The sequence below is a fragment of the Marmota monax genome, unplaced genomic scaffold (assembly GCF_021218885.2).
Source record: "Marmota monax isolate L192 unplaced genomic scaffold, Marmota_monax_Labrador192_F-V1.1 WCK01_AAM20220418_F8-fsc00028, whole genome shotgun sequence".
NCBI lineage: Eukaryota > Metazoa > Chordata > Mammalia > Rodentia > Sciuridae > Marmota > Marmota monax.
Window position 1 is genome coordinate 8,255,356 of NW_026694779.1, and position 26,470 is coordinate 8,281,825.

Below are 26,470 nucleotides of genomic sequence, written 5' to 3' on the forward strand. Positions count from 1 at the left end.
ATTGTGTTCCTAAGTGCAGCTCCAAACACTGGTGGGTGTCCCTTATCATAGGTGTGTGGAGAATGGAGAGCCAACTGAATGTTCCATTTCCATGCTCTTGATATCATCAGGGGCCAGGTGGAGACGGAGCTTCCTGTTCTGACATTCATGAACTCACATGGTCAGAGCAGTTTCCACAGAGGGCCCCTTTGCTGCAGATGTTCATAATGAAGGCTGGGGACTGGTCCTTACAGGCAGGGGTGTACTGTGTCATAGGAGGACCCATGGAATTTGAACTAGGTGTGTTTCTCTTAGACTGGAAATGGTGCCGTCTGCTTCCATAATAATAGAAGTATTTCATACATTGGGTGGACGAGTGAATTCACAGCACTATTTAAATAATTACCTCCTTGTTCTTTTGAATGTTGATCAAAATTAGGGAAGATTCAATTTTATGTTAGCTGTACTACTGCAGTGTATATATAGAGATTATGTATGTAATTATATTATGATTAATTTAGATTCCTGTACCAGCCATTTCAGCAGGGTCGTGACGTTTATGCATTTGCTTGTGTACATATCTCACAAAAATTTAAGAACAAGGGAAGGTGTGAGGCCAGGCTGGAAAGTCACACAGCAAAGGGGGCAGAGAATGCAGAGGCAACAGGAGACAGAGGGGGAGGGGTTAATCTACTCAAGGGAGGCTGACTAAGATGCAGATGCGTTGGGTATGGTGGCATGGGCCTGTAATCCCAGCAGCTCCAGAGGCTGAGGCAGGAGTATCGCAAATTTGAGGCTAGCCTCAGCAACTTAGGGAGGCCCTAAGCAACTTAGAGCCTGTCTCAGAATAAAAAGGAAACAAGACTGGGAGTGTGCTCAGTGGTTAAGCACCCCTGGGTTCAATCCATAGTACCAAACAAACAAACAAACAGATCTGAAGATGAATCTAGTTCCAACCTCCCTATAGTTTCCTTTGAATTATTGCCTGCATTTCATCTTTTTATTATTCTCAGTGCTGGGGATGGAGCCCAGCATCCTGTGCATGCTAGACAAGCGCTCTACCACTGAGCTCCACAGTCCCACTCCTGAACTTCATGTGTTGGCGGCATTATGTCCTCTCTGGAGAGTAGCACTACCCGAAAAATTGAGCTCTCCTGGCTCACATTTTCTTTCTTTCTTTCTTTTTTTTTTTTTTTGAGCTAGTGCATTCCACGTTTTCTTTCATTTCAAACTAATGTAGCAAGACTTGATGTGGGAGGGGAATAAAGTAAAACAAGACTTAGTCTCAAACCATGTTTTAGTGAGTCAGGTCACTTTTTCTGTATTTGAGATAAGTGTTTGAAAAATGTGATTTGGCTCCATTTGAATTTCACATTTTCTTTGCTCTTTGCAAGTTTGTATTACAGGTCTGTTATGTAATCTGATCTCCCCATCTTTTTTTTTTTTTTTTTTCAAGGGCTTGGTGGTCAATTCTGGCTGGTGTTGATGACCCAGCAGCTTGGGATATGGTGTCTTGTTTTAAGATACAGAGTTGGGGTGAGGGAGGGCATATGTGCTTATTTCTGTTCTTTGTGCGTTCAGATACAGGACATCTTGTCCCTGGAGAACCTACAAACACATTGGGCATGAAGGCAGAGGTGAATTATTGCTGGGCTCCAAAGGTGCCCTTGTAAGTGCATAGGAAAGTGTGTGTACCTGTAACCAGGACGAGGACAAGTACCTCTTACTGGGTCTCAGTGTTGTCACTTGCTTAAATGCTCATAATGGAAAAGCAAACCTTTTAAGCTTGTTTGGAGAAGGCTGAATGAATACAATCTGTGGGTGATAGAAGAGCTCAGGTTTGTTTTCTTCATCTCCTGAGGCCTGACTTAGTTTGATGCATCAGATCTCTCCCCATCTCAGTAGTGGGGTTGAACCCAAGGGCTGTACCACTGAGCTACACTCCAGCCCTTTTCTAAAATTTTGAGACAGAGTCTCCCTAAGTTTCTTAAGGTCTCATTGAGTTGCTGAGGCTGGCTTTGAACTTGTAGTTCTCCTGCCTCAGCCTCCCCAGTCGCTGGAATTGTAGGTATGCCCCATCATGCCTGGCACTAGATCTTTTTTAAATTCAGTGTTTCTAGAAGCATAGGACATGAAATGATTCATAAGATAAATTTAAGATGATATTAGGTGGTATATGGGAAAGCATAAAATCACCTTGAATCATATGATGAGCAGTATCTTCCCTTTTCAGATGTGTCTCAAGATTTGATTAAGTCATAGAGTCTCATTTGAATGCTGTCATGTCCTTAACATTTAAAAAAATTTAAAAATATATTTATTTATTTATTCTAATTAGGTATATATGACAGCAGAATGCATTTTGATTCATTGTCCACAATTGCAGCACAGCTTTTCACTTCTCTAGCTGTACAGGATGTAGCGTCGCACCATATGTGCAGTCATGCATGCACCTAGGGTAATGATATGTATCTCATTCTGCCATCTTTCCTGCCTCCATACCCCCTCCCCTTCCCCCTCCCCTTTGCCCGATCACAGTTCCTCTATTCTTCCCCTGTCTCTGTCCCTGCTGTTATGGATCAGTGTCCACTTATGAGAGAACATTCAGTCTTTGGATTTTGGGGATTGGCTTACTTTGCTTAGCATGATATTCTCCAACTGCATCCATTTACCTGCAAATGTCATAATTTTATTCTCTTTTAATGCTGAGTAATATTCCATTGTGTATATATACTATAGTTTCTTTATCCATTCATCAACTGAAGGGCATCTAGATTGGTTCCACAGTTCAGCTATTGTGAATTGAGCTGGTATGAACATTGATGTAGTTGTCTCACTATAATATGCTGATTTTAAGTCCTTTGAGTATAGACCCAGGAGTGGGATAGCTGGGTCCAATGGTGGATCCTATTCTAAGTTTTCTAAGGAATCTCCATACTGCATTCTAGATTGCTTGCATTAATTTGCAGTCCCATCAGCAATGTATGAGTGTGCCTTTTTCCCCACATCCTCACCAACACTTATTGTTGTTTGTGTTCTTGATAACTGCCATTCTGACTGGTGTGAGATAAAATCTTAGAGTAGTTTTGATTTTCATTTCTCTAATTACTAGAGATGTTGTGTTGAGAGCCGGTCAGAATGACGCCTGGCATTTGTTGATCGATTGTATATCTTCTTCTGAGGAGTGTCTGTTCAGTTCCTTGGCCCATTTATTGATTGGGTTTTTTTTTTTTTTTTTTTTTTGATGGTAAGTTTTTTGAGTTCTTTATATATCCCGGAGATGAAAACAGGGCTTGGAATCTTTCTCAGCTAAAAATTAAATAGTATTACTTATTTTCATTATTTATTTTAAATGTTGCCTTGCATTTATGCAGGTTATGCTAGTGATACAATGCTCCCCCCCAACTTTTGAAGACCTTTTTATTGCAAAATAAAATACAAATGGAGAAAGGTGACATAACAGAGGGGTAGCTTTCTGAGTTATTCTAGGGCACATGTCTGTGACCATCACACAGGTCAGGGATTAGAATTTGGCTACCTAGTCCAGCAGCCCCTACTGTCCCTAAGGTAGCCCCTATCCTGCTTTTTAAAGCAGATGCACCCTTAAGTTTCTTTCTAGTATTATCACCCAGGTTATGTCCCAAGTTTAACCTTACCCATTTTAAGGAAACCTATGTCTTTTGAGACTCTTATAATCTGTAGGTTTCCTTTCCGTTGCCCCATCCCCCTGTCTTCCCTCCTGGTTTATCCCTTGAAGAATACAGGACCCGCAGACTGGCCCACATCTGAATTTTGCTGATTGTGCTCTGACAGTGCAGTTCAGCTCTTCTGTCTGTCATTGGTGACCTGCTAATTGGTAACCACATCCTCAGGTCTGATCAGACCCATGTTCGCTCCATGGCAAGACATTAAAGTGGTGTCTTCCCCCATAGGAGGCATCAGATACGTGCTCTTTCAGCTTCCCTTCATGCTAGCTATTGTTAATGCCTGGTGGCTAACTCCAGGAATTTATTGGGGGTTGTAAGAGTGATTATCTAAATAGCTCTTTTTCATTTATTTATCTACTCTTTTCATTTATTAATGGGGATATTTTCATAAAAAGGTCAGTTCTCAGGCTGGGGCTGTACCTCACTGAGGCACTGGGTTCGATCCTTAGCACCACATAAAAATAAATATATAAAAAGATATTGTGTCCATTTACAACTAAAAATAATAATAATAATAATAATAATAATAATAATAATAATAATAATAATAATAATAAAGAGGTAAGCTCGCTCCTCTTACTATTTTCTTAACCATTCATATGGGTCATAGAAGAAAAATAGGTAAATGAATCTTTACTAGCTTTTAAAATAATGAGTTGATTTCCCATTACTCTGTATAGGTGATGGGTTTTTTTTCTTTTTTTTTTTTTAAATTGAACTTTTTCATTTTTCAGGTAATTATAGATGCACATGCAGTTGCAAAGAAATGATACAGGGAAATCCTGTATACCCCTTACTATGTTTCCTCTATTGTTCTCATAGTAAATAATTATACTATATTTTCACAACCAGAAAATTGGAAATTAGTCCAACCCACTTGTCTTCATCTGATTTCACCAGTTTTATATGTATTCATTCATTCTCTGTGTGTATACAGTTCTGTGCAGTTTTATCATAAATGTAGATTTATGTACTTGGAACCAGATTTTTAAAATCATCTTTATGAACTCAGAATTTAAACACATGTTGTGGGTTTGATTCACTTGGAATCATGATCCCTTGACTTTTGAGCACTGGATGCCATTTCAAGTTCTTGGGAATCCTTTTTTTTTTTTTCTCTCTCTCTCTCTTTTAACAGCTATACTGAGATATAATCTACATGCTATGAAATATAACTTTTAAAGCAAACAGTTCCCCGGTTGTTTTACCATGTATGTATGGAGTTGTTTTGCCATGTATGTACCATCATCACAGAATGGAATAGGACATTTTCATCAGCCAAGAAAGAAACCCTTTGTCCACTTGCACTTTACTCCCCATTCTGACTTTCTGCTTTGGACAGCTGATCCTGATCCCTTTTGAACTGACCCTAGGAACCCTTTGTAGCTTTTTTGCTTTTTCTAAGGCAGGATATATCACCCTCCCCTGCCTGGAATTGTCCATTACTCTAAGCAGACATTACTTTTTGTAGAGAATAGTGTTTCTAGAACCTTCTCCAGGATCCGGGTGAACTTGCTGCTGTTAGGTTTGTAGTTGTTTCTAGATCTCCCAATGGACAGAGCTAAGATACAATGCCCTGTGAGTCCACATTGATACTTCAGGTTTTTAAACCTGTTCTGCATGTCATCTTTTCCTCCTTTTTTTTTTCCTTTTCTTGTCCCGACACCGGTAATCCAGATTCCCAAGGACATAGGGGATAGAATTAGAGTAGTCCATAATTACTCATTTGTTTTATCCCAGATTACATACATAACAGTCTCAAAATAACAACACCAATGCTATCATCACCAGTGTAATTACCGAGAACAGGTTTAAAAAAAACCCAGACTTTTATATATGCTTTTCCTGTTTCTCCCCAGTTTTAAAATAGTCACACTAGTTCTGTATTATTGGAACATATGTCCATGCATAGAGTACTCTCTGCTTTTTAGCTCCTGTTGAAGCTTAGCTATCCAAGGATCCACATGGTTGGTGCTTTGTGACAGTGTTGCCCCAGTCATTTGACTTGGCAAAGCTCTTCTCCACCAGGTTCTTCAGGGAGCGGCCAGGGGACATTCATCTCCAGACTTTCACATGGTGACAGTGCTTTGTTAGTACTCTTTCTACTTCACAGTCACTTTTGTTGGACATGAAATCTTTAGTTCACATATATTTTCCTTCAGTGTTTTACATACTTATTTTTTTTTTGGATTGAAGTGCTGTTCTTCGAAGGGCCGCTGATAATCTCATTTTCTTCATCTTTGGAGTTACTCATTACTTTTGCTTGACAACCCAAGGATTTATTTTTCTTTATTATCTAGTATCTTGCTGTTGGTCCTTGTGGTTAGTGTTTTTCACTTACAGTTTGCTTTTTCTATGTGTCGTACTTTCACAATTTTTTAAACATCAAGAGAATTTTAAATAAATTACTATTTTCGTGTCCTATCTTCAGGAATCTGTAGGATTTTTTTTTTTAGATTTTTTTTAATTGTAGGTGGACACAATGCCTTTATTTTTATTTATTTGTTTTTACGTGATGCTGAGGATTGAAACCAGTGCCTCACCCTTGCTAGGCGAGTGCTCTACCACTGAGCCCCAGCCCCAGCCCATGTAGGATTCTTTTTACCCGTTTTTAGTGTTCATTCTTTCTTTTAAACAATTTTTATCTTTTTCTTTAACATATTCTTCCTTTTTGTCTTTTGCCTCTTAAGCAATATTTCTGAAAAGACTTTTTGTTTTATTTTCATTTGTATTTTTTTTTTTAATTTCCGTACCTCATTTGAGTTCACAGATTAGGATTTATTTTATTATTCACATATCATTTTCTTAATGCCATTCCCATCATTTTGAAACCGTGTGCTGGATTTTTTTTTTTTTTTAATTTGAACACATCTTCTGCTCTGGTTTGGATATGGTTTGTCCCCAAAGTTTCATGTGCTAGGAACTTGGTCCCCAGAGTGGCAGTATAGACAGGTGGTAGACCTTTTGGCAGCAGATCCTAGCCAGCTCCCTTGCGCAGGCCTGTAATGCCAGCCTCAGCGACTAAACAGGGTCCTAAGCAATTTAGTGAGATCCTGTCTCAAAAATATAAAGGGCTGGGGATGTGGCTCAGTGGGTCAGCTGCCCTGGGTTCAATCCCTAGTATGAAAATAAGTAAATAAATATAAAATTGATAAATAAAATAAGAGGTGGAGCCTATTGGGAGGTCATTAGGTCATTGCAGGTGCTGCCACTAAAAGGTTTGCTGCTGGTCTCACCAAGGTGAACTGTGAGGAACGAGCAGGCCTCACCTCTGAACCCCCCTCTGGCTTCCCGTCTTGCCACATAATTCCTTCCTCTTGAGTGTGCTCCCACCATGATCCCATCTGCCATGACATGGTGTATCCAAGGAGCCCTCCCCAGTGTCAGCACATAGTGGTGCCGAGTTCTGGGGCCTCCGGCACCGTGAGGGGGTTCCTGGGGCAGGACTATTGAAGCGTGTTCACTCCTTCTTCCTGTGGGCTCCCCCTCACTTGTTATTGGTGGGCACAGTTCCTCTGGTTGTGCTGTTCTTCTCAAACTGTCCTGTGCTTTTCTGTGACACCTGTTGGCTGCTGGGGATTTTCCAAGCTTATTGCTCTGGAAAGGTCTGAGTGAGGAAGAGGTATTTGAAGGGACCCTTGCAGATGAGGAAGAACTCATTTTGGAAACCACAGGGCAGAGCCTGCAGCAGAGGGTCTCCCGCGCCCATCACTAACTCCCCCCTTCAGCCCTGTGTGGTCAGGTCTCAGCTGACCCGCCCTGGGCTGTCATTCAGAACACCCTCCTGACATCCACATTCCCCGGGGGGTGTTCCTGTGGCTCCTCGTGCCTTCCTTTCATAGTGTTCATCCACTTATTTGTGATGACACTTATTTGTGTAGATATTTCTTGAATACTTTACCCTCTCTTAGATTCATTCTGTGAGGGTAGGTGGGAATTCACGTATTGTCCTCAGCACAATAACTGTCTCTTAATAAGCACTTAATATGTATTTGTCTGGTATCATCTGTCAGGCGTTTAGTTTTTGAAAGCCGCAGGACTCAGACCTGATGTGACCTGTGTCGGTTACACAGTCAGCTTTTCCTTGGCGAGAGACACTGGTCTGTCATCAGGGTTAAGGTGGGTTCACGGTAACTGAGTTCTGGGGGAGGCAGTCCAGGCCTGGCCAATTGGATAAGATAAGAAGGTAACACTGTCTCTTGTGCCTTTCTGAAGAGAGCATTTGTTCACTTGACTGAGCAGTCAGTGTGGCATGAGCTCAGGAAGTGAACCATGATAAGGCTAGAGGAAGAGAGCCCCATACAAGAGGATAACAGACACAGCTCCTTTTTTCCCCCAACCCATTCCAAGGCACTTGATCACGATTAATATATCTGAGACATGCTGAGCCCCAGAGGTTCAGATTAGAAATGCCTGTGTAAGGTGTCCATAAATTTCTTTTGGGTCTTTTGATGCTTAACTGGGATTAAGAAATAAAAATGGTGGGCTGGGGTTGTGTGCCTAGTGTGGTGAGGCACTGGGTTTGATCTTCAGCACTACATAAAAACAAATTAAATAAAAAATGAAAGCTTAAATTTTTAAAAGTTAAGGAAAAAAAAAAAAAAGAAAGAAAGAAAAATGGTGCTGATATCTCCTGGCCCCAAATGTTGGGGTTTCACCATCCACCTCCCTAGAGAAACAGGTCGACTGTTGATCAGAAAGCCTGGCCAGCTTCAAGATCAACTTCAGAATAAATAAGAATTTAGAGTGAATAGAACTTCCAAAATGACCCAGCAGAAAAGCCTTCCTCTTATAGGTGAGCCATGGCCCAGGAAGGGGAAATGGTTTTAGTCAGTTCTCGATCTGTTGGAGGGGGCACCTGTTGCCTGCCACTCTTCCCACCACAGACTTCTGCTTCAACCCTTCAGCCAGGAGTTGATTCTCTCACTACAAAAGGATGTTTCACTGAAAAGACTGTATTTAAATTGGTGTTTATCCAGAAGAGGGCCACCCAAGATGAGGTGGGGCTTGAGCCAGGTAGTGGGTTACAGAGGGATCTGAATGTCATCTTAACATCGGTTAGAAGCCATTGGATCTAACTAACATTTTAGAGAGACTACTCTGGCTTTGTGATAGTCCAGGGGAGAGGTGATGGTGCTGGGAGGCAGGGTGGTTGGAGTAGAGATGCTAAAAAATGGTCTGATATTTGAAAGTAACTTCTGAGAACCTAGAAAAGGAAAGAGGAATCCAAATGGCTTTTGGATTTTGGCTTGAGGAAACTGGGGAGAGATGGGAATGCCCTTAACTTCGAGATGGGAGAGCTTAGAGAAGATTGAATGGGCTCCCAAACCTAAAGAAGACCTAAGAGGTGAATGAGTGTAGCTTATTTTACAGATGTTTGAAAGGTGAATGAAAGAGGAATTTGATTCATGCTATGTGGCCCCTGGAAACCTAATCAGGGCAGCAGGTGGGAGGTCTCTGGGAGGGATATCAGTTTAGCTGTAAATCAGAACTCGGTTTCTTAGAAGGATCTGCATGTGATGGGCTGCCCATCAGAAAGTGATGTCTGACAGATTGTTCATACTGAGACTGCGGGGGACCAACTGTTGGTTGAGTGACTGTAAAGGCCCGACTTGGGGTACTTTTGGGAGTGAAATGAAATGTTTTTAATTCTTCTTGGATAACAGGCATAAATCTGAATCACCAGGTCACATAGGAACCAGTATCCATCCTACCTCATCCCTATTCTTCCCAGAAACATGGTAGAGAGGATGCCTTTGGGTGCTGGTTGAATCTAGTTCATCTCCCCACACCCTCCAGAGCTGAGGTTCTAAAGATCTTTGGTACATTTTACTTGACAAGAAAAATCAATGCCCACCTTTGCTGGACCATGTGTATAGTGGTGGATGGCCTCCCGTGTGGAAAGCCCTGCGTGCACCCCTCCACCCCCGCCTCTACTTTCTCCACCTCCTCACCTACAATGGGAAGAATCCGTGGGATCATCCCCTGACATTGATTGGTTGCCTTTCCTTGGACTCCCGTGGCTCACTGGGCTCCTCTTGGCCTCACTTATCACAGACTTGCAATTATTTGCTTATTTGTCTGTCTCCATTTCTAGATCATATACTGTATCCCCAGGGCTGAGCACAGAGTAACATCATGAATCCATTCTATAGATGTCCAGTAATGTACCAACACCTGGCTCAGTCCTCACAGCAAGCCAATTAAGTAAGTTTTCTTGGAATACTGATGTTACCGATTGAGAAAACAGAGGCTCTGAGACTTCTAAGTAAACTGCCAAGCCAACCTCACGTGGTTAATCCTGTAATAGGAGAGTCAGGATGGGGACCAGGAATGCTTCACCTCTCCACTCAAGTGCAAACCACATCCTGCATTTGACCAAGACTTAGCCCACACTACATTAGCGTTTTAAAGACTCCCAGAAGTCCTGTAGTTAAAAATAGTTTAACTTTGATTAACCTAGGACCTTTCTACCCACTGTGACTACTTTCATGGTAAACCATTTCTACCCACCAACATTTTTTAAAAAAATTATTTTTGTAGTTGTAGATGGACAACATACCTTTATTTTATTTGTTTATTTTTATGTGGTGCTGAGGATCGAACCCAGGGCCTCACAGGTGTGAGGCAAGCACTCTGCCACTGAGCTACAGCCCCCCACCCCCCTCCACCCCTAACATCTTATGGAAGATACTTACAAATAGCCCCTGGGAGATGCTTGAATAGTGGAAAGAGTTGTGAACTGAAAGCCTCTGTCCATAGTTCTGCCACTACCAAGTTTCCAGTACTTATGTTTCCACCTGTAAAATGAGGGACTTTCAGTAGAATGTGTCCTACATCCTTTCTACTTTTAAAATCCTGTGGCGTTGTAAGCAGTTATGTGTTAAGCATGAGCAGTGTTGGAACTTCACTCAATACCTGGCCTTCCGGGTCCAGGTTTCCACTCTCCAACCAAACCTATTTGTTCTCCCTAATCTTGCAGAAGTTTGAAAAATGCACAGTATCATGAAAAGTATACAGGTATTTCCTGCACAGTGTGCTCCCCAGGGAGTCACCCTTCTGCCACTGGTGCATAGCATCCAGCTGTAGGGAGAAATAGTGCCAGCCCGGCAACCTAGGAGGTCAGCTGTGAAGTGCTCACAGCCTGTTGTCTGTCCTTGCAGGCTTGGCTGAGATTAGCTGATACAGTAGCAGACTCTTGTTTAAAGGGGCAGCAGTTGATCCATGGCGTTATATGGCTTTCTGCAGATGCCTGTCTCTAACCATGGGACAGAAGTAGGTCATCTCAAAATGTGAGCCTGGGTTGCCTTTGCAACAAGAGCGCCTGTCCTCTTTTATTATAGTGCTGTGTGGGGTGAGGATGCTTTTCTTTTTTCATTGTTTTTCAAATAATAGGTGCTGCTATGGTTTGGATATGGTTTACTAGGAAAGTTCACCTAGTGGAAGCTTGTGTCCAGTGGTATTAAGGTGTTGGAATCTTTAAGAGATGGGTCCTAGTAGGTGATCAGATCATGATGGCACTGGAAGGGTTTAGTGCCCATCTTTTAGGAAGTGGGTGAGATCTCATGTGCCTGGATTGGTTCCCAAGAGAGCTGGTTGTTACTGTGTGAGGCTACCACACGTGCTTGGCCCCTTCTGCATGCATCCAGTTTCCTTTCCACTTACCTACCATGTTGTGATGCAGCCCAGTGACCGTCATTACACCCAGAGCCATGCCACTTGGACTTTCTAGCCACAGAATCAAGAGCTCAGTAAGCTTCTTTATTTATTATCCAGCGTCGGGTAGTCTGTTATAGCAACACAACAATGGACTAAGACAGCTGGGATTATTTATTTGGTCGTTTACTCCAAAGGCAACCTGTGTAGGAGAATCTTTTCTTCTTAGATCACCTTGTCTAAGTTTCGTTTTCTGTTTGGCCCTTCTTCTCAGAAGCTTCGGCGTTTGTAAAACATCAAGAAATAACTCAGATGCAATCAAATGGCATTCAGACTGTCTTTAATTCCCCTGTCTCATACATTGGAAAAAAATGTACAAGCAAGCCATTAGCAATTTAAATATCCTAAATAGATCCTCCTTCTAAAGAGTTCTAATAAATGCCTTCATCTGGGATGCCATGATTAATACATATATACTCAGTTCTCTTTCCAGAGGGAAATTACCTATTCCATAAATTAATGTGATGAGTTTTTAAAGATGATGATTTTTTTTAGCAAGAGTTATAAAGACACACTCTTAGGTATCGTCATGCTGCTGCCTTTTTAAAAAATATTTATTCTTTAGTTGTAGTTGGACACAATACCTTTATTTTATTTATTTATTTATTTTTATGTGGTGCTGAGGATTGAACCCAGGGCCTCATACATGCTAGACAAGCACTCTGCCGCTGAGCCACAACCCCAGTCCTCATGCTGCTTCTTTAAATTTTTTTTTTAATTTTCTTTTTTTAGTTGTAGCTGTACACAATACCTTCATTTTGTTTATTTATTTTTATGTGGTGCTGAGGATCAAAGCCAGTGCCTCACATGTGCGAGGCAAGTGCTCTACCACTGAGCCACAACCTCAGTCCCTGCTTCTTTAAATTTAGCAGAAGTAAATGAAGACGTTTGAAGATGTTCACTGTCATGTTATTGATAAAGCAAAAAGGCGAGGACAAACTTGAATATAACTGAGTGGTTCGATGTTTAGAGATTGGTAATTTGTGACAGATTGTCTTCAGAAATACTATGAAATCACTAAAAAATGATTGTTGTGAGTCCACTTAAAACCTAGAGAAATATTTAGTAAGACCAATGAAAATGATCCATATATAATTTGAGAAAACTGTGTAAAACGTATATGCTTATTGGTGAAACTGGAAGGTGAATATAAAAGTGAAATGTGTAGTTCAATGGTAAATTACTAATTTTTAATGAACATTTAATATTGCCTGCTTTTGTTTTTCAATGTTAATTCTCACATCTGTTAAAAGGAAAAACTGTAATTACTTGTATAAATCTTCACCATTTACTAAAAGTAAAATAGCCAATTATAAAAATATCTGTATGGTAAAAGTTCAGTAAAAGATATGTCAACATGTAGAGAGACATATCAAAAAATTATTAGTAGCATATATATGGAAATGTTTGTAATCATTATTTCTGGGTGGTGAGATTGGAGATGATGTCTAACGGAATTTTTTAGGCCATTTTAAGTATCTGAATTATTTTGAGTTAGCATATTTTTTATATGGGTGTTTTAAGTTTTTCCTTTTTTAATACTTTTTTTAAATATTTTTTTTAAATTATATATGGATATGACACCTTTATTTTATTTATTTATTTTTATGTGATGCTGAGGGTCGAACCCAGTGCCTCACATGTATGAGGCAGGCACTCTGCCACTGAGCCACAACCCCAGCCCTAGAAATGTTTTTCTGCATATAATTTTAATGACTGTGTTGGCCTATCTGAAAAAGCATGCATTTTTCTTTCCATAGAGTATAACAAGTTGTCAAGGTACCCAATTTAAGATTTAATTTGAAATAAGCTGTCAGACTCAACTACCTATCTGTTTTGATGACGAATTCACTCTTTCCCTTTATTTAAGGCTCCTCTCCAACCTTCTGCATTGTATTGGGTGTTCACTGTTCCATTTGATTCTTTCAGTTGTTAGATTCCCCTCCAGTTTTATTTATACTTCATGAATTTGAGTGGATCTGTAGTTTCTCATTGTTCACTGGTGCCAGTTGAAAAATTCTCGCAGGCTGTTTTTATAGGGGTAACTGTCATGTTTATACTACATTTCAAGAAACGTCCATCTTTTTAATTTGCTTGTCTAAAAGCATTAAATTTTTAAGAGAGCAGTTGTAAAGTTGTGAACTTGACATCTTTACACTCGACGTTGCATAATTACACCACGCTCTGTCTTTTTCCAGTGCCATTTTTATTCTGGGCTGTGTGTGTTTAAGAAGCATAATTTATCACCTCTGGCAAGAATAAAGGCACCTTTGCTATCTTCCCCTTTCCTTTTCTTTAAGCTGTTACTACAGATCTGGGTATGTCTCTTGGGAGAGGTGGGAAAGGATGTCTTTGCTCTCTCAAGTCCATGTCTCAAGGGGACATCAGTGCCCACGCAGATCCCATTTACACTGGCTGGCTGGTACAGCTGTTTCAACTTAAAACCCAAGACAGTTGCTATGGAGATTTGACTAGAAATAGGTCATGTTAAAGTCCTTTTCCCCCTGGATATAAGGGAGTCTGTAACTCTGGAAGTTGTCTCAGTCGAGCAGAAAACGTGTAGGTGGACAATCACATCACACACACACACACACAAAAAAAAACAACACAAAAAAAAAAACACAAAAAATACTTCTCTTTTTAGGATGCATTGGAGCAAATATGTCAGTCTACTCATGTTGCTTCTGCTCTGTAAAGAACACACCTGGAGATCATTCCTGAAAAAGGAAAAGGAATGGAAAATGTCATTGTTTGCATGTAATCTTGATAAACTAGCTAATATACAACTCAAAAGTTGTTCACAAGTTCCTAAATGTACTAGAATAACATTCATTTTTCAAGACAGAACCAGATGTTCAAGAACAATTTTTTTTTTTTTTTTTTAATGCTGAGTTAAGAAACAGTGATATTAGGAAAAGAAAGCTGTCTGGTGTCATCAGATGGGAGTTGCATGAATTTGACCAGAAAATTCCTTGGCTCTTCCAGGGCCTGCTGGTAAGGATGAGGGAGGCCCTGCCTCTGTTCCCACCAGTCCTTCCGGTCAGATTCTGATTACTTGACTTCCTTTCTTTATGTGTCAGAGGGGACTGGGATTCTGCATCTGCATCAGTGGTGACTTGTGGTCTGTCTCACAGACGGTGAGGTGTGTCGTTTGGTGCCCATATCGGTGCCCAAGCATCACCGACACTCTCATTGTGCATTTTGTTTCAGGGAGTGGGTCAGTTTCCCTGAACATGGCTCTCACATCGTGGGTTCGGTGGAAGACACCACTCCATACTCTTCCTGAGAGTTCTTCAGCGTGTCTTTGACCACCTCCTCTTCTCTGGCACTTTTCTTAGCCTGTCAATATTCTGAAAGGGTGAAGTGGTGGGTGGGTGAGCCTCGCTGAAGAACTACTGGGATAGGTTTTTGACTAGTTAGGATCTTGTTCATTGAAAGCTCCAAGAGAATGTTGCACCCTGTACTAATATAAACGAAAAATACCAATAATGACAGCTGACACTGCTGCGATTCTTCCTCTTTACCTGGCCAAGTGCTTTACATAGGTTTCCTTATTTAGTCTTCACAGCGAGCCTAGGAAGTAGATGGTAGTATTTTTACATCTGTTTCACAGATGAGTGAGGTGGGGCCTGGAGAGGGCAAAGAGCCAGAGGAGCCTGTGTCTTGTAAATGAACTACTGTGCTTAAACCCCAGGCAGCTGACTCTGGGTAAGATGCTTTTACCCTCTGTTACTATGAACTATATGTTAACACTTAAGAAGAGTAATCTCTTCCCGATTATTGGTCCAGCTGGTGATTTGCTCCTTTCAGGGAACATCTGGCAACAGTGGAGATATTTTTTGTGTTCTGCAGTTTTGTGCTACAACTGGTATCTAGTGGGTGGAGGTCAGAGATGCTGCTGACCTTCCTAGAGTGCACAGGCACCCCTCTGCACCAAGGGAGTATGTGGCCTAAAATGTGTGCCATCATGCCCTGTAGCACCATGGATGCCTGTAACCCTAGTGACTTGGGAGGTTGAAGCAGGAGTATCACAAGGTCAAGGTCAACCAGGGTGATTCAGACAGGGGGCTACCCTGTCTTAAAATGAAATAAAAATGGGGATGGGGATGTCACTCAGTGGTGGAACACCACTAGGTTCAGACCCAGTACCAGAAAAACAAACAGATAAACCAAAGTTGGTAAATGCCAAGGTTGAGAAAACCTTTTGGTGTTGAATGTTCATTCCTAAAAAGTATTCCTCTCCCAGTCCTTCACCCCTGCAAAATGCATGTATATTCTTCTAGAATCTTTTTCTTCTGGTCATGCCAGTATCATTTTATGTATGTATTTGTAGAAACAGAATCAGTGTGTATGGTACATGTCACCTTTAATACACAATATGTGTATTCCCATGTCAGAGCATTCTTGGGTGACTAGCTGCGCAGTATGTTTGGTATGGATGAACACCAGGGACAGTTGGGTTATTTTGTAATTTTTGTTTAGAACAGTGTCATATGCTATGCACATGTCTCTGCATACTTGCTTCAGATCTCAGTGTTTTGAACCAAAGAACTAGGTTTTGATACTTGGTCAGGCACAGTGGTATCCTGGCTTCCCCATGCCTGAGCCAAGCTGTGCCCTGTTTCTCTGTGCACATCACTGAGATTGCCAAGGATCTCATGGCTCTATGACTGTATGACTTGCGAGCTAACAGTCTGTTTCAGATGGGTTGCTAGATAATTTCAGAAAAGAAATATTCTTTTTTTGCAATGGAAAGCAAACGTCTAGAATGAGAGAGAGGTGAGAGAGACCTACCGATTTGAATCTTGGACATGTTTTTGAAGGAAAAAGAGATGATTAGGTTCACACTTGTATTCCACTTTTTGCAATCACAGAATTATTTTATGTAAAACAAATAATTGTAAAAATTGTGACTATGCCAACTGTCCTGAGTGGTACTCTGAGGTTTTCTGGGACTTTGAGATCCCCTTCAGGGATTAGGCTCTGGGACTGGCATACAGTGGCACTCAATAAGTATTTGTGACCAGTTGGATTTAGGGGAAAAAGAATGGCCTGACTGGCCCCTGGAGCACACGCCCAGGCCTTCTGTTGGTAAGCCACCGTGGGAGCTCCCCTTTTAAAAAGGTCCTGAAACCCTGGGGGGCTTCTGCCTGGAAGGCTTGTGTTTGTCTCTGCTGAAGCTGGGTGTGGGTGTCATGATCCAGCAGTTGCTCTCCACAGTGTACAGAGCATGGAAAGGCATGCGCATGTTTATTAAAGGTCACAGACTCATTGAAGAATATTCATGGAAGCAGCAGAATTCAAAGTAGCTCCAAACTGGAAATGCCCAAGTGCCTATTAGTAGTAGGAAAGATAAACCCATTGAGATTTTTTTTTCCCTCTTCTGTGTACTGGGGATTGAACCAGACGGGTGTTCTGTCACTGCAACTATAATCTCAGCCCTTTTAAAAAACCTTTTTAGTTAATGACAGGGTTTCACTAAGTTGCGAGGGCTGGCCTAGAACTTGCGATCCTCCTGCTTCAGCCTCTGGAGTAGCTCTGCTTACAGACTTGGGCCACCACACCCAGCTGTGAGTTTTTTTTTTTTTTTTTTTTTTTAATTGCTAATGAGGAAATATTTCAAAACACAAAAGGGTCTGAGGAGAAAAGCTACCCCAAATTTAACAAAGGTTTACATGTTTCTGTATTTTGCCATTTTTATTTATGCTAGCCTTTTTTCTTTTTCTTTTTTAAACTTAAGAACTAGAACTTCCTGTGGGGTGCTTAGTGCTGGGGGTGGAGTTGGGTCGGGTGAGTGATCTGAAGGTCGCATTGAAACACAAGAGTGGAGTGACTGCGGCTCTCTGTGCACATCTTCCCTTGATATGTGGCAAACTGTCTGTCACTGGCACCTGAACATGGAGTGGTCCTGTCGAGGAGGATGTCTCAGATGAGTTTATGCAGTGCCACAAATGAAACAGAAAGAAACCCTGCCTTTGCACCCTGTGCTCTCTGGGGTGAGATCCCGTGCAGAAGTGCTGTTTAGGGACAAAATGCCTTCTGTGTTGAAATGGACTTTGCCATCACATTGTGATCGAGACCTTGCATGTTCTGAGCTTGTTGATGTTGTTAGGGATCAGACCGATGAGGATAGAGGGAACATGAGATGAAGAGAATAATTCTATAGAATGGGCCCATGTGCTTTGTTTTCCAAGAAGCCATTCACCTGCAGCCCTGACTGGCCTAGGTGGACAAGCTATGTTACATTCCTCAGCAAACTACCTGTTCACTGCAAGAGAAATGCAGACCCAAGATACTGCTGATGGGAGGAACCCAGGAGACTCTTGTGACCAGATCCTGAAACTCTGGGACGTAAGGATAGTTCCTCTTAACCATAAAATCTACAATAATGTATAGTCAAGAATCCAATTAGAACTGGTCAGCATGCACCAAGGTGACTGACTTACAATTGCCATGACAGTGGGGACTTGAAAGTCTGAAGTCACCCTGTTGTGTCAAGAGGTGGACCTAGGTGGAACTGTCTGGAAACTTCTCTGGGATCACCAATAAAACTGGTGTGCAGGAGAGGTACATTGTACCTCTCTGAGAGAACCCACTCTCTCCCTTGAGAGTGTCCCCTTTCCCTTTTGCTTTCCCTCAATAAGCTCATTCCTCTTACTCTGAGTGACATGTCTGAAATCTTTCTGACTTGGTCTCAAGAATCGGGGTTTGAAGGGGGTCTTCATGTTGCCCCGGTTTCTTGGAAGATTCCAGCTCTGAGAAAGGATGAGTGAGAACGGAGTCTGGGGCTTCCAGTTATAGCTATTGCTGGTAGCAGGGACACAGCTCCCTGTCACTTCCACTCAGCCATGCTCAGCAGGATGCTGTGGATGGAGAGTACCATTGTCATGGAGATGACCTTGAGTCCCATGGAGTTTATATTAGAAGACTCCTTTGCAAACTTCTGTTCTTCACTTACTATCTTTTGAGCCTGTCCTTGTTACTGATTGTCATGGGGAAGATCATGTGAGAATGGTTCCCTTTACTGACTGCTCCTTGAGTCATTAGCCTAAGCTGCTAAGAGCTGAGGTCCTAAGCCCTTTGTGCTGCATTTCCTCTTTGCTAAAACTCAAGATGTAGGTGCTGTTGCTGTCTCAAGCTTAAAGATGTTGCCAAGAGTCACAATGTAAACTGCAAAGCCAAGATTCAAATCTAGTTTTGATGGCTTCAAAGACTTGTTCTTCACCACTCACTGAGGACCTTTGCTGTTATTATTTTTGTTAAGAAGATGAACAGAACCTTAAAGGTCCAAGTAACAGTTTACTGAGCCTTTCCAAGATCTGGCCTCCTCTGGTATTCTGCGTTAGGGGAAGCATTTCACAGATGAGGCTCTCAGGGGCTGGCTAGCTAAGTAGTGAACTTACCCCAGCTCACACAGCCCATGTGGGGCTAGAAATGAAACCAAGGTCTTTTAAAAACATACTCCATTTTTCCTCAGTGATTCAACTTGATTTCTGACCACCTTGGTTCACTTTTGGCCCTATACTTAATTTTAAGGTTAACTGTTTCCCCAGGTGTTAAAAAGGAGAAGTACAGTCTGTCTTCATTTGTCAGAGATCACAGAGGGTTAGTCAGCAGTGCTTCTTTTTTTTTTTTTTTAAGAGAGAGAGAGAGAATTTTTTAATATTTATTTTTTAGTTTTCGGTGGACATAACATCTTTATTTTTATTTTCATGTGGTGCTGAGGATCGAACCCAGCACCCCGCGCATGCCAGGCGAGCGCGCTACTGCTTGAGCCACATCCCCAGCCCCAGTAGTGCATCTTTTAAAAATTCTTAGAAGCTGGGCACTGTGGCGCACACCTGTAATCCCAACAACTTGGGAGGCTGAGGCAGGAGAATCACAAGTTTGAGGATAGTCTCGCAACTTAGCAAGACCCTGTCCCAAACAAACAAAAAAAGCTGGGCATGTAGCTCAGTGGTACAGTGCCCCTGGGTTCATGCCTGATATATATAATCTTAGAGCCACGCATCAATTAAATTCATACTTATTTCACCACTGTGACATTTTATAATATCAATTGATACTTTCATTGAAGACTTATTTACAAACCAATCTTATGATGTTTTGGTAGAGGTATATGTTTGGTAACCCAGATGGGGCTTTGGTGCTGAGTGCAGTGTTCGACCGTCACAGTGGCTAACATCAGCCTCTTCTGGGTTGCTTCGAGGTTGCAGCCGCTCCCTGGTGGTTACCTGTTAAAGGCGCTAACTGGAGACACCCAGAGGGGCCCGACTCTACTGTTCTGCACAGGTGAGTCAGGTGAGGCCCAGGTGACACGCTTCATTCCATACAGATTCTTGTGCTCTTGAGAAAGAACCCAGTGGCCATCTTCAGCTATAAGATTATAGCAAGAGTGACAAACCATCAGTGATTGGTAGGAAAATGAGATGACAGGAAATAATGTCTGTGAAGACCTAAACACTGCGGCCTCCCAGAAGGCTCTTAATAGATGGTCTCTTTCCTTCCTCATTTGGCCTGTCAAAGAGTATCTTCTTGCAGATTTCCCCCTTTGACAGGCCTGTTATAGATCTCATGTCATGTTTAATCTTTCCAGTCTGTCCATTTGTTCTGCCTCATGAGTGCATCTTTATGAGGAAGGACTGACTGTCTCATGGATGGGCACTTGTGTCCTGCCAGGTGGCCCTTGAGTGAAGGATCCATGTGCTCTGTAGTCCCGGGCTGACATACTTTGGAGCTACCATCTGACTCCAAAACCACAGAGCAGCAAGTCGGTCAGCAAGTCTCCAGGGTGGCAAGGAAGTAATTATCTCGAGCAAAAATAGAGTCGACTTTAAGCCCAGAGGTGGAGAGGGTTTGGGTTAGGATCCGTCCCTCCACAGCCCAAGCAGACTGCTCTCCTAACCTCATTTTTCAGGTGGCATTTTCAAGTCTCTATCTTCAGAGCATTCCTGGTTGCTCCCCTGATTGTCGGAAGCTGGGAGGACATGAGTTCAGCTTTAGGGATAGGCCCCTGTGACAAAAGTCAGAAATCTTTCAGGAGGGCCGGCCCCTGAGCTCCCTATTCATAACTTCTTTCCTGAGTTTATGGGGAGAGGAAAAAGCAAGCAGAAGGGAGGCAGAAAAATCCGAAGAGGGTTATTTTTTGCAGTGTTGGGGATCAAAGCCAGGGCCTCGTGCATACTAAGTACGTGCTCTACAGTGGTGCTGCCTCCCCATGGGATGTATTTTTAAATTCATGTAGTAAACTGAATGGCTGGCTGAGTCAGTCTTCTGAGAAAAGTGCATCTTTTATCAGTGCTGGGAATAGTATCTGGCACATAATAGCTACTCAGCAAACATTCGTTGAAAGAATACACGAAAGTCCTGGAGTAATTACTGTAGAAAACTCAAAGATGTATGTGGAAGGAACTCAGAATGTGTAGACCACTTAAAGACAAAGTGAGCAGGGGATTCAATCCAAGATGCCTTCCCCATCCCTCTGTCCCTTGGGGAAAAGGGAGAACGAGTTGGGATCTGCTCCAGCCAGGCAAATATGACGAGTCAGTCCTTTGTGGAAACAGAGAAAAGATGCAGGGTTTGAAGCTGGGTGTCCTAGGTTGGGTTCTCCGGAAACTGAGGCTGAGATAGAGTTGACCTGTAGAATATCCATTGTGGGTCCCCCTGTGGAGGGGACAGAAACTCTAATGCAGGCCCAATAAATGGCATGGAGCTCTGGGGTGTGCATGGCCATGGTTTTCATCACGGGGTCACCCACCAAACCCAGATGAGTAGACAGGCTTTGCTGGAGCCAGTTCCTGTTTCCTGTTCCGATCGGAGCCTCTGTTCACTCTGCTCTCCCTCCTCCCCAGGCCGAATCATCCGGTGCTCCACGTCTCCTGGAATGACGCCGTGGCCTACTGCACGTGGGCAGGGAAGCGGCTGCCCACGGAGGCTGAGTGGGAGTACAGCTGTCGAGGAGGGCTGCAGAATAGGTACTGACGGCCTCATGTTGCCCAGCCCTTTTTTGTTTAACTCCATGGAACTTTCTTTGCTCAGAAAGTTGAACACAGGCAGCTCTTGTTCTTCCACGGTTTTCCTCTTCCCTGTGAGGTGACCTAGGTGACACTGGTGAGCGACCCCCTGACCTTTGGCAGTCCCCAAAGCCAGGTTTCCGGCCAACAGGGCTCCCTTCAGCCCTGAAGCAAGTTCCAGCGGTTCACGTGCTGCTTGTTAGCCTCTGGAGCGGCTTGGCAGGCCGCCTCGCTGTTAGCACTTTCTTATTTTAGGCATCTTCTGAAGCAGTGCTGTTTCTTCGCTTCTAGAGCTATGAGACAGAAAACTCATGCTTGGGTCACATCTTCTAGGAAAAGCTCCTTAAAATAGCCACGGCTTTATAAAAAAGTGTGGTGTGGTGCTGCCTGATCACGCTACCAAATAAGTCCAGGATGAGGCCTCCTTCCCCGGCTGTCACCAGTCCTGCTGTTAGTGATGGGACTGGTCTCCAGCCTTCCGAGTGCTCAGGAAGGACTGAGGTTGTTGGTAACTGGACATGAGTTGTTACAAGGAAACTAGGAAAAACCGATTAAAAGCTCTTCTCTCTATATATATGTATATTTTAAAAGCTCACTGAGAGCAAGAGTGTCGTTCCCTCATCCCTTGACTTTAACCCAGAAGCCCGTTCCCTTTGGCAGGCTGATGCCCATGTCTCTTCCAACAGACTTTTCCCCTGGGGCAACAAGCTGCAGCCGAGAGGCCAACATTATGCCAACATTTGGCAGGGCGAGTTCCCAGTGACCAACACTGCCGAGGACGGCTTCCAAGGAACTGCACCCGTGAGTAGTGACCCTGTGAAGGAGGGTGGCCGCGGCTGCGTTCATCGCTGTCACAGGGGGACCCACAATGGATATTCTACAGGCCAACATCAGTATTTAACCTGATGTTCTCTCTCTCTCTCTCTCTCTTTTGTACTGGGGATTGAACCCAGGCGTGCTTTACCACTGAGCTACATCCTCAGACCCTTCAATTTAATTTTGAGACAGGGACTTGCTAAGTTGCTGAGTTTTCTTTTAGTTGCTGAGGCTGGGCTTGAACTTACAATCCTCCTGCCTCAGCCTCCCTAGTAGTGGGGACTATTGGCGATTGGCCACCAATTGCCAATAGCCCCCACTTTTATAGTGTATTTTTTCCCCTGATCCCTTAATAAGGTAGACTTGTACAAATTTTAGAAAAACAAGACCACCGTAAAGAGAAAGCTAAATTGATCTCGTATTGTGCCACCCAGAGAGAATCCTTGGTAGCATTTTAGTGCTTTTCCTTTCTGTTCATTCTTGGCTAGTGGATGTTGAGTGCTTTCAGTGTGCCAGGCATAGTGCTTAGCCATTTGCATGAATTGTCTCTTTTACTGTTGATTCAATTCTGTAAGGTAGGTACTATTTCCCCCATTTTCCAGGTGACCATTCTGAGGCACAGAGAGGTTAACTAACTTGCCCAGGGTTACACAGCAGGAAAGTGGCACAGCTGGGATTTGAACCAGGTCGGTTTGTTTCCAAAGCTTGTGCTCTGAACTACCATACTGGCTGGCATACGTGTTTCTGGTGTATGTACATCATAGATTTTTTTTACATATAGCATTTGGATCACACTGGACACAATATTTAAAATCCTATTTTTACCTACTTAATATAGGGAACATTTTTTTCTTCCTTTCTTTCTTTTTTTTTTACATGAATAGTTTTCACCAATACATTTCTTTCAGCAGCTGGATAAACAGTCAAAGGAATAAATTTTATTTACCTCTGATTGTTGCAGATTTAAGTTATTACTGTTTTTTTTTTTTTTTTTTTTTTTTTACGGGGTAAAACATACAGTGAGTATCTCATACATAAATATGGAGCTGCATTGCTGTCTCTGATTTTTAAAAGACAGATGCGTAAGGCTGGGGTGTGGCTCAGTGGCAGAGCGCTTGCCTAGCACGCCCCAGGCACTGGGTTTGGTCCTCAGCACCACTAAGAAAACTAAATAAACAAAACAAAGGTATTAAAAAAAAAAAAAAAAGATCCCCAGCAGTGAAATTGAAGAGTCAGAATATATTCTTTTTTTTTTTTTCCTTTTTCTGGTGCTGGGGATTGAATCCAGTGCTTTGTGCATGGCTAAGCACGTGCTCGACCGAGCTACATCCCTAGCCCTACAAAACTTCCTTGGATATGACTTTGGAATATATGGCCCTGTGGTTTTCCAGAAGGCCTGCAAGAGTTCCTTTCTCCCTGCTCTTCTGCTGCATAATCATACACTAATGAAACTGTGTTAAAAAACTGTCTTAGTCCATTTGTGCTGCTATAACAAAACACCACTGGCAGGCCAGTTTATAAACAGAAATGTATTTCTCCCAGTTCTGGCAGCTGGAAAGTCAAAGATCAAGGTACCAGCAGATGTGGTGTTTGCTACATCCTCTAGAGGGGTCTACTGCTGTGCCCTCACCTGTCTGGGAGGCAGAAGGAGCACTTCCTTCAATCCCCAGCCGTTTTGTAAGGGTGCTAATCCCATGCAGAATCACTCAGCATCTCTTAGTCACCCTCCCCCAGAGACCACCCTTCTTAACACTGTTGCTTTGGAGATTAAATTTTAACATAAGGGCTGGAGTTGTGGCTCAGTGGGAGAGCACTTGCCCAGCATGTGTGAGGCACTGGGTTCAATTCTTAGAACCCATATAAATAAGTGAATAAAACAAAGGTCCATCAACATCTAAAAAAATATATAAAAAAAAAATTTAGCATGAATTTTGAGGAAGACGCCATCAATGAGAGTAGAGCCAAAACATTTTCATTTTCTCTTAACACACTGAGGAAATAAATCTTGTGGGAAAATAGCCCTAAATTAAATTTGTTGTTTAGAAAATCATTTTTTTTTCCAACAATCTTTCAAATAATTGTCATGTTTTGAAAGCATTTGTATTTTTGTTGGACACAAAAATAATGCTTCCCAAATCGATTTGTGTTTATTTGGTACATGATCAAAGGATTACAAAATTGCTGCTAAAAAATAAAATAAGTGAACGACCAAGTCATTTTTGGAAAAGATGAAGGACAGAGAAGCTCGTGACCTACCAGAAATTGAAAATTAATGTGACCTATCCTGATTTCAGCATTGTATTTTTTTTTTTAAGATTTAAGAGCAGTGAGTTTCTATACCTAACAGTACAGCTTCAAAATATCTAAAACAAAAGCTGATCAAAGTATAAAAAATGGTTTATGATCCAGCTTACTTGGTTTAGAAGACATGACACGAACATATGCTTATTATAGTTGTACACTGGAAACCACACGTGAAAACCAGCGCCTTTTCCAAATTCATTGAACAAACCTGAATGTGGGGGATACATGTGACCACACTTCACCCAGCAGGTGGACAGCTGTCTGCAGGGTGTGGAGGAGCTGGATCTTCACAGGGGCTCGTGGGAATGTAAGAAACTGCAGCCATTGTGGACCACAGATAGGCATATCTTCAGAAGGCTGAACATTAGAGTTACTTAACACCTCGTAATTCCACTCCTAGGTGTGTGCCCTTTCACTTGTCAGAACCAATGACATCCTCATCATTTAAGTGGCACTTGAACTCTGGAGGCATACCTTTTACTCAAAGCACTCTTCTATTTCCCAGGACAATAAAATTCACCACCTGAGCTGGGGAGCTAGCTCCACAGTTTTCCCAGCAGCTGGGCTTGGTGGGGAGAGGGGGAATCAGCGTGGTGCCCAAAGAGCCAGGCTGGAGAGGAGGCCACGGCACCCACCTCCTTGGCTACTTTGCCCCACTCCTCAGCATTGTAGTTTTCAGAGCAGAAATGAAATAAAAAAGAAATTGCATGAGAATAGCCCTTCGGTAAGTGCGTGCATTTATGTGTGTGCATCAAATTCCTAGTGTGTGAGTTATGCATATGATTAATTAACACAAACCCATGGGAAATGCATGATTGCACAGGGGCAAAGACTAATCGAACCATGTGGTGCCAGTTCCTCCCTAGTTTCCTTCAGGGCGACTGCTGCCCTCCCAGGACATAGTTTTATTCAGTGAAGTCCATGACTGGAGGTCTTGAGGAAGAGGTGATCTCAGCCCTTTTCTCCACTTCAAATGGGAGAGGAGCCCAGCTTGCTGCATGGAGCACTGCGCTAAGGGCGCCTAGTGGGCCACCTTGGGGCAGCAGAAGTAGCACTGTGGGGTGAACAGAGTGCCATTGGAGGTGCTGATGTGGGTGCTGTCCTCCGAGTTGGAATCTGCCAGGGAGTGTGTGACATCTCATCTGAACACACACAGCAATCCCTAAAAATGGATGGCATGCTGTGACAAGGAAGGCCACTGCTGTAAACCTCGAAGCCAAGAGGGTGCGCCTGGGCGGGGTGGTAGGTGCAGGTCTCAGTAGTCGATATGCACATGAGAGCTTTGAAGGCCAGAGTGTGGAAGCAGCCACGTGATCAGCAGTTGGGCAGGATCATGTGGTCCCCAGATGGGCCAGCCCCATTTGAGAGGCATGGGTAATGGCCTTCATCCCTGCCCTCATTTGGATCGGTCTGTGATAACTGTTTCTGATGGATGGGACAAATGATGGAAGTGCCTGTTTTAGCAAAAGGCCATGATACGGCTGTCTTGGGCCATCGTGCACTTGTACTGCACAGCACTTGCCATTACAGCAGCGCCTAGCTCTGTTTACCTGGCTGCCGAGGAAAATCGAGCTAGGTCCTCTCAAGTCTGTGCACCCTTGCAGAAAAACACAAAATTTGAGGCAAAATAAGGACATTCTTCTGATATTTAGAGCTGGAACATTGGATGGGGGAGATTAGCACATCTTCCTACCTGAAGAAGTTGCCATGGAAGCTACTAAGACAAAGTTAGAACAGTTACCAGGAGCCTGGAAAGAACTAATTTGAGATGCAGGTGTGGTGGTCCATGCCTATAATCCCACTGGCTCAGGAGGCTGAGGCAGGAGGATCACCAAATTGAAAGCCAGCCTCAGCAACTTAGTGAGACCCTAAGCAACTTAGGAGAACCAATCTCAAAATAAAAAATATAAAGAACTGGGGATGTGGCTCAATGAT

The 26,470-nt window shown here is 42.8% G+C and overlaps 1 protein-coding gene across 2 annotated transcripts in view; it reads left to right on the plus strand.

The window, feature by feature from the left end:
- Positions 1–26,470, plus strand: part of Sumf1 (sulfatase modifying factor 1) — an 84,293-nt gene that overhangs the window by 15,097 nt on the left and 42,726 nt on the right. For both annotated transcript variants that reach the window (XM_046425673.1, XM_058573002.1), the window contains exons 4-6: positions 19,612–19,694; positions 21,254–21,376; positions 22,102–22,216. In XM_046425673.1, the coding sequence (XP_046281629.1) occupies positions 19,612–19,694; positions 21,254–21,376; positions 22,102–22,216 (321 nt within the window). The remainder of the gene's footprint in view (positions 1–19,611; positions 19,695–21,253; positions 21,377–22,101; positions 22,217–26,470) is intronic.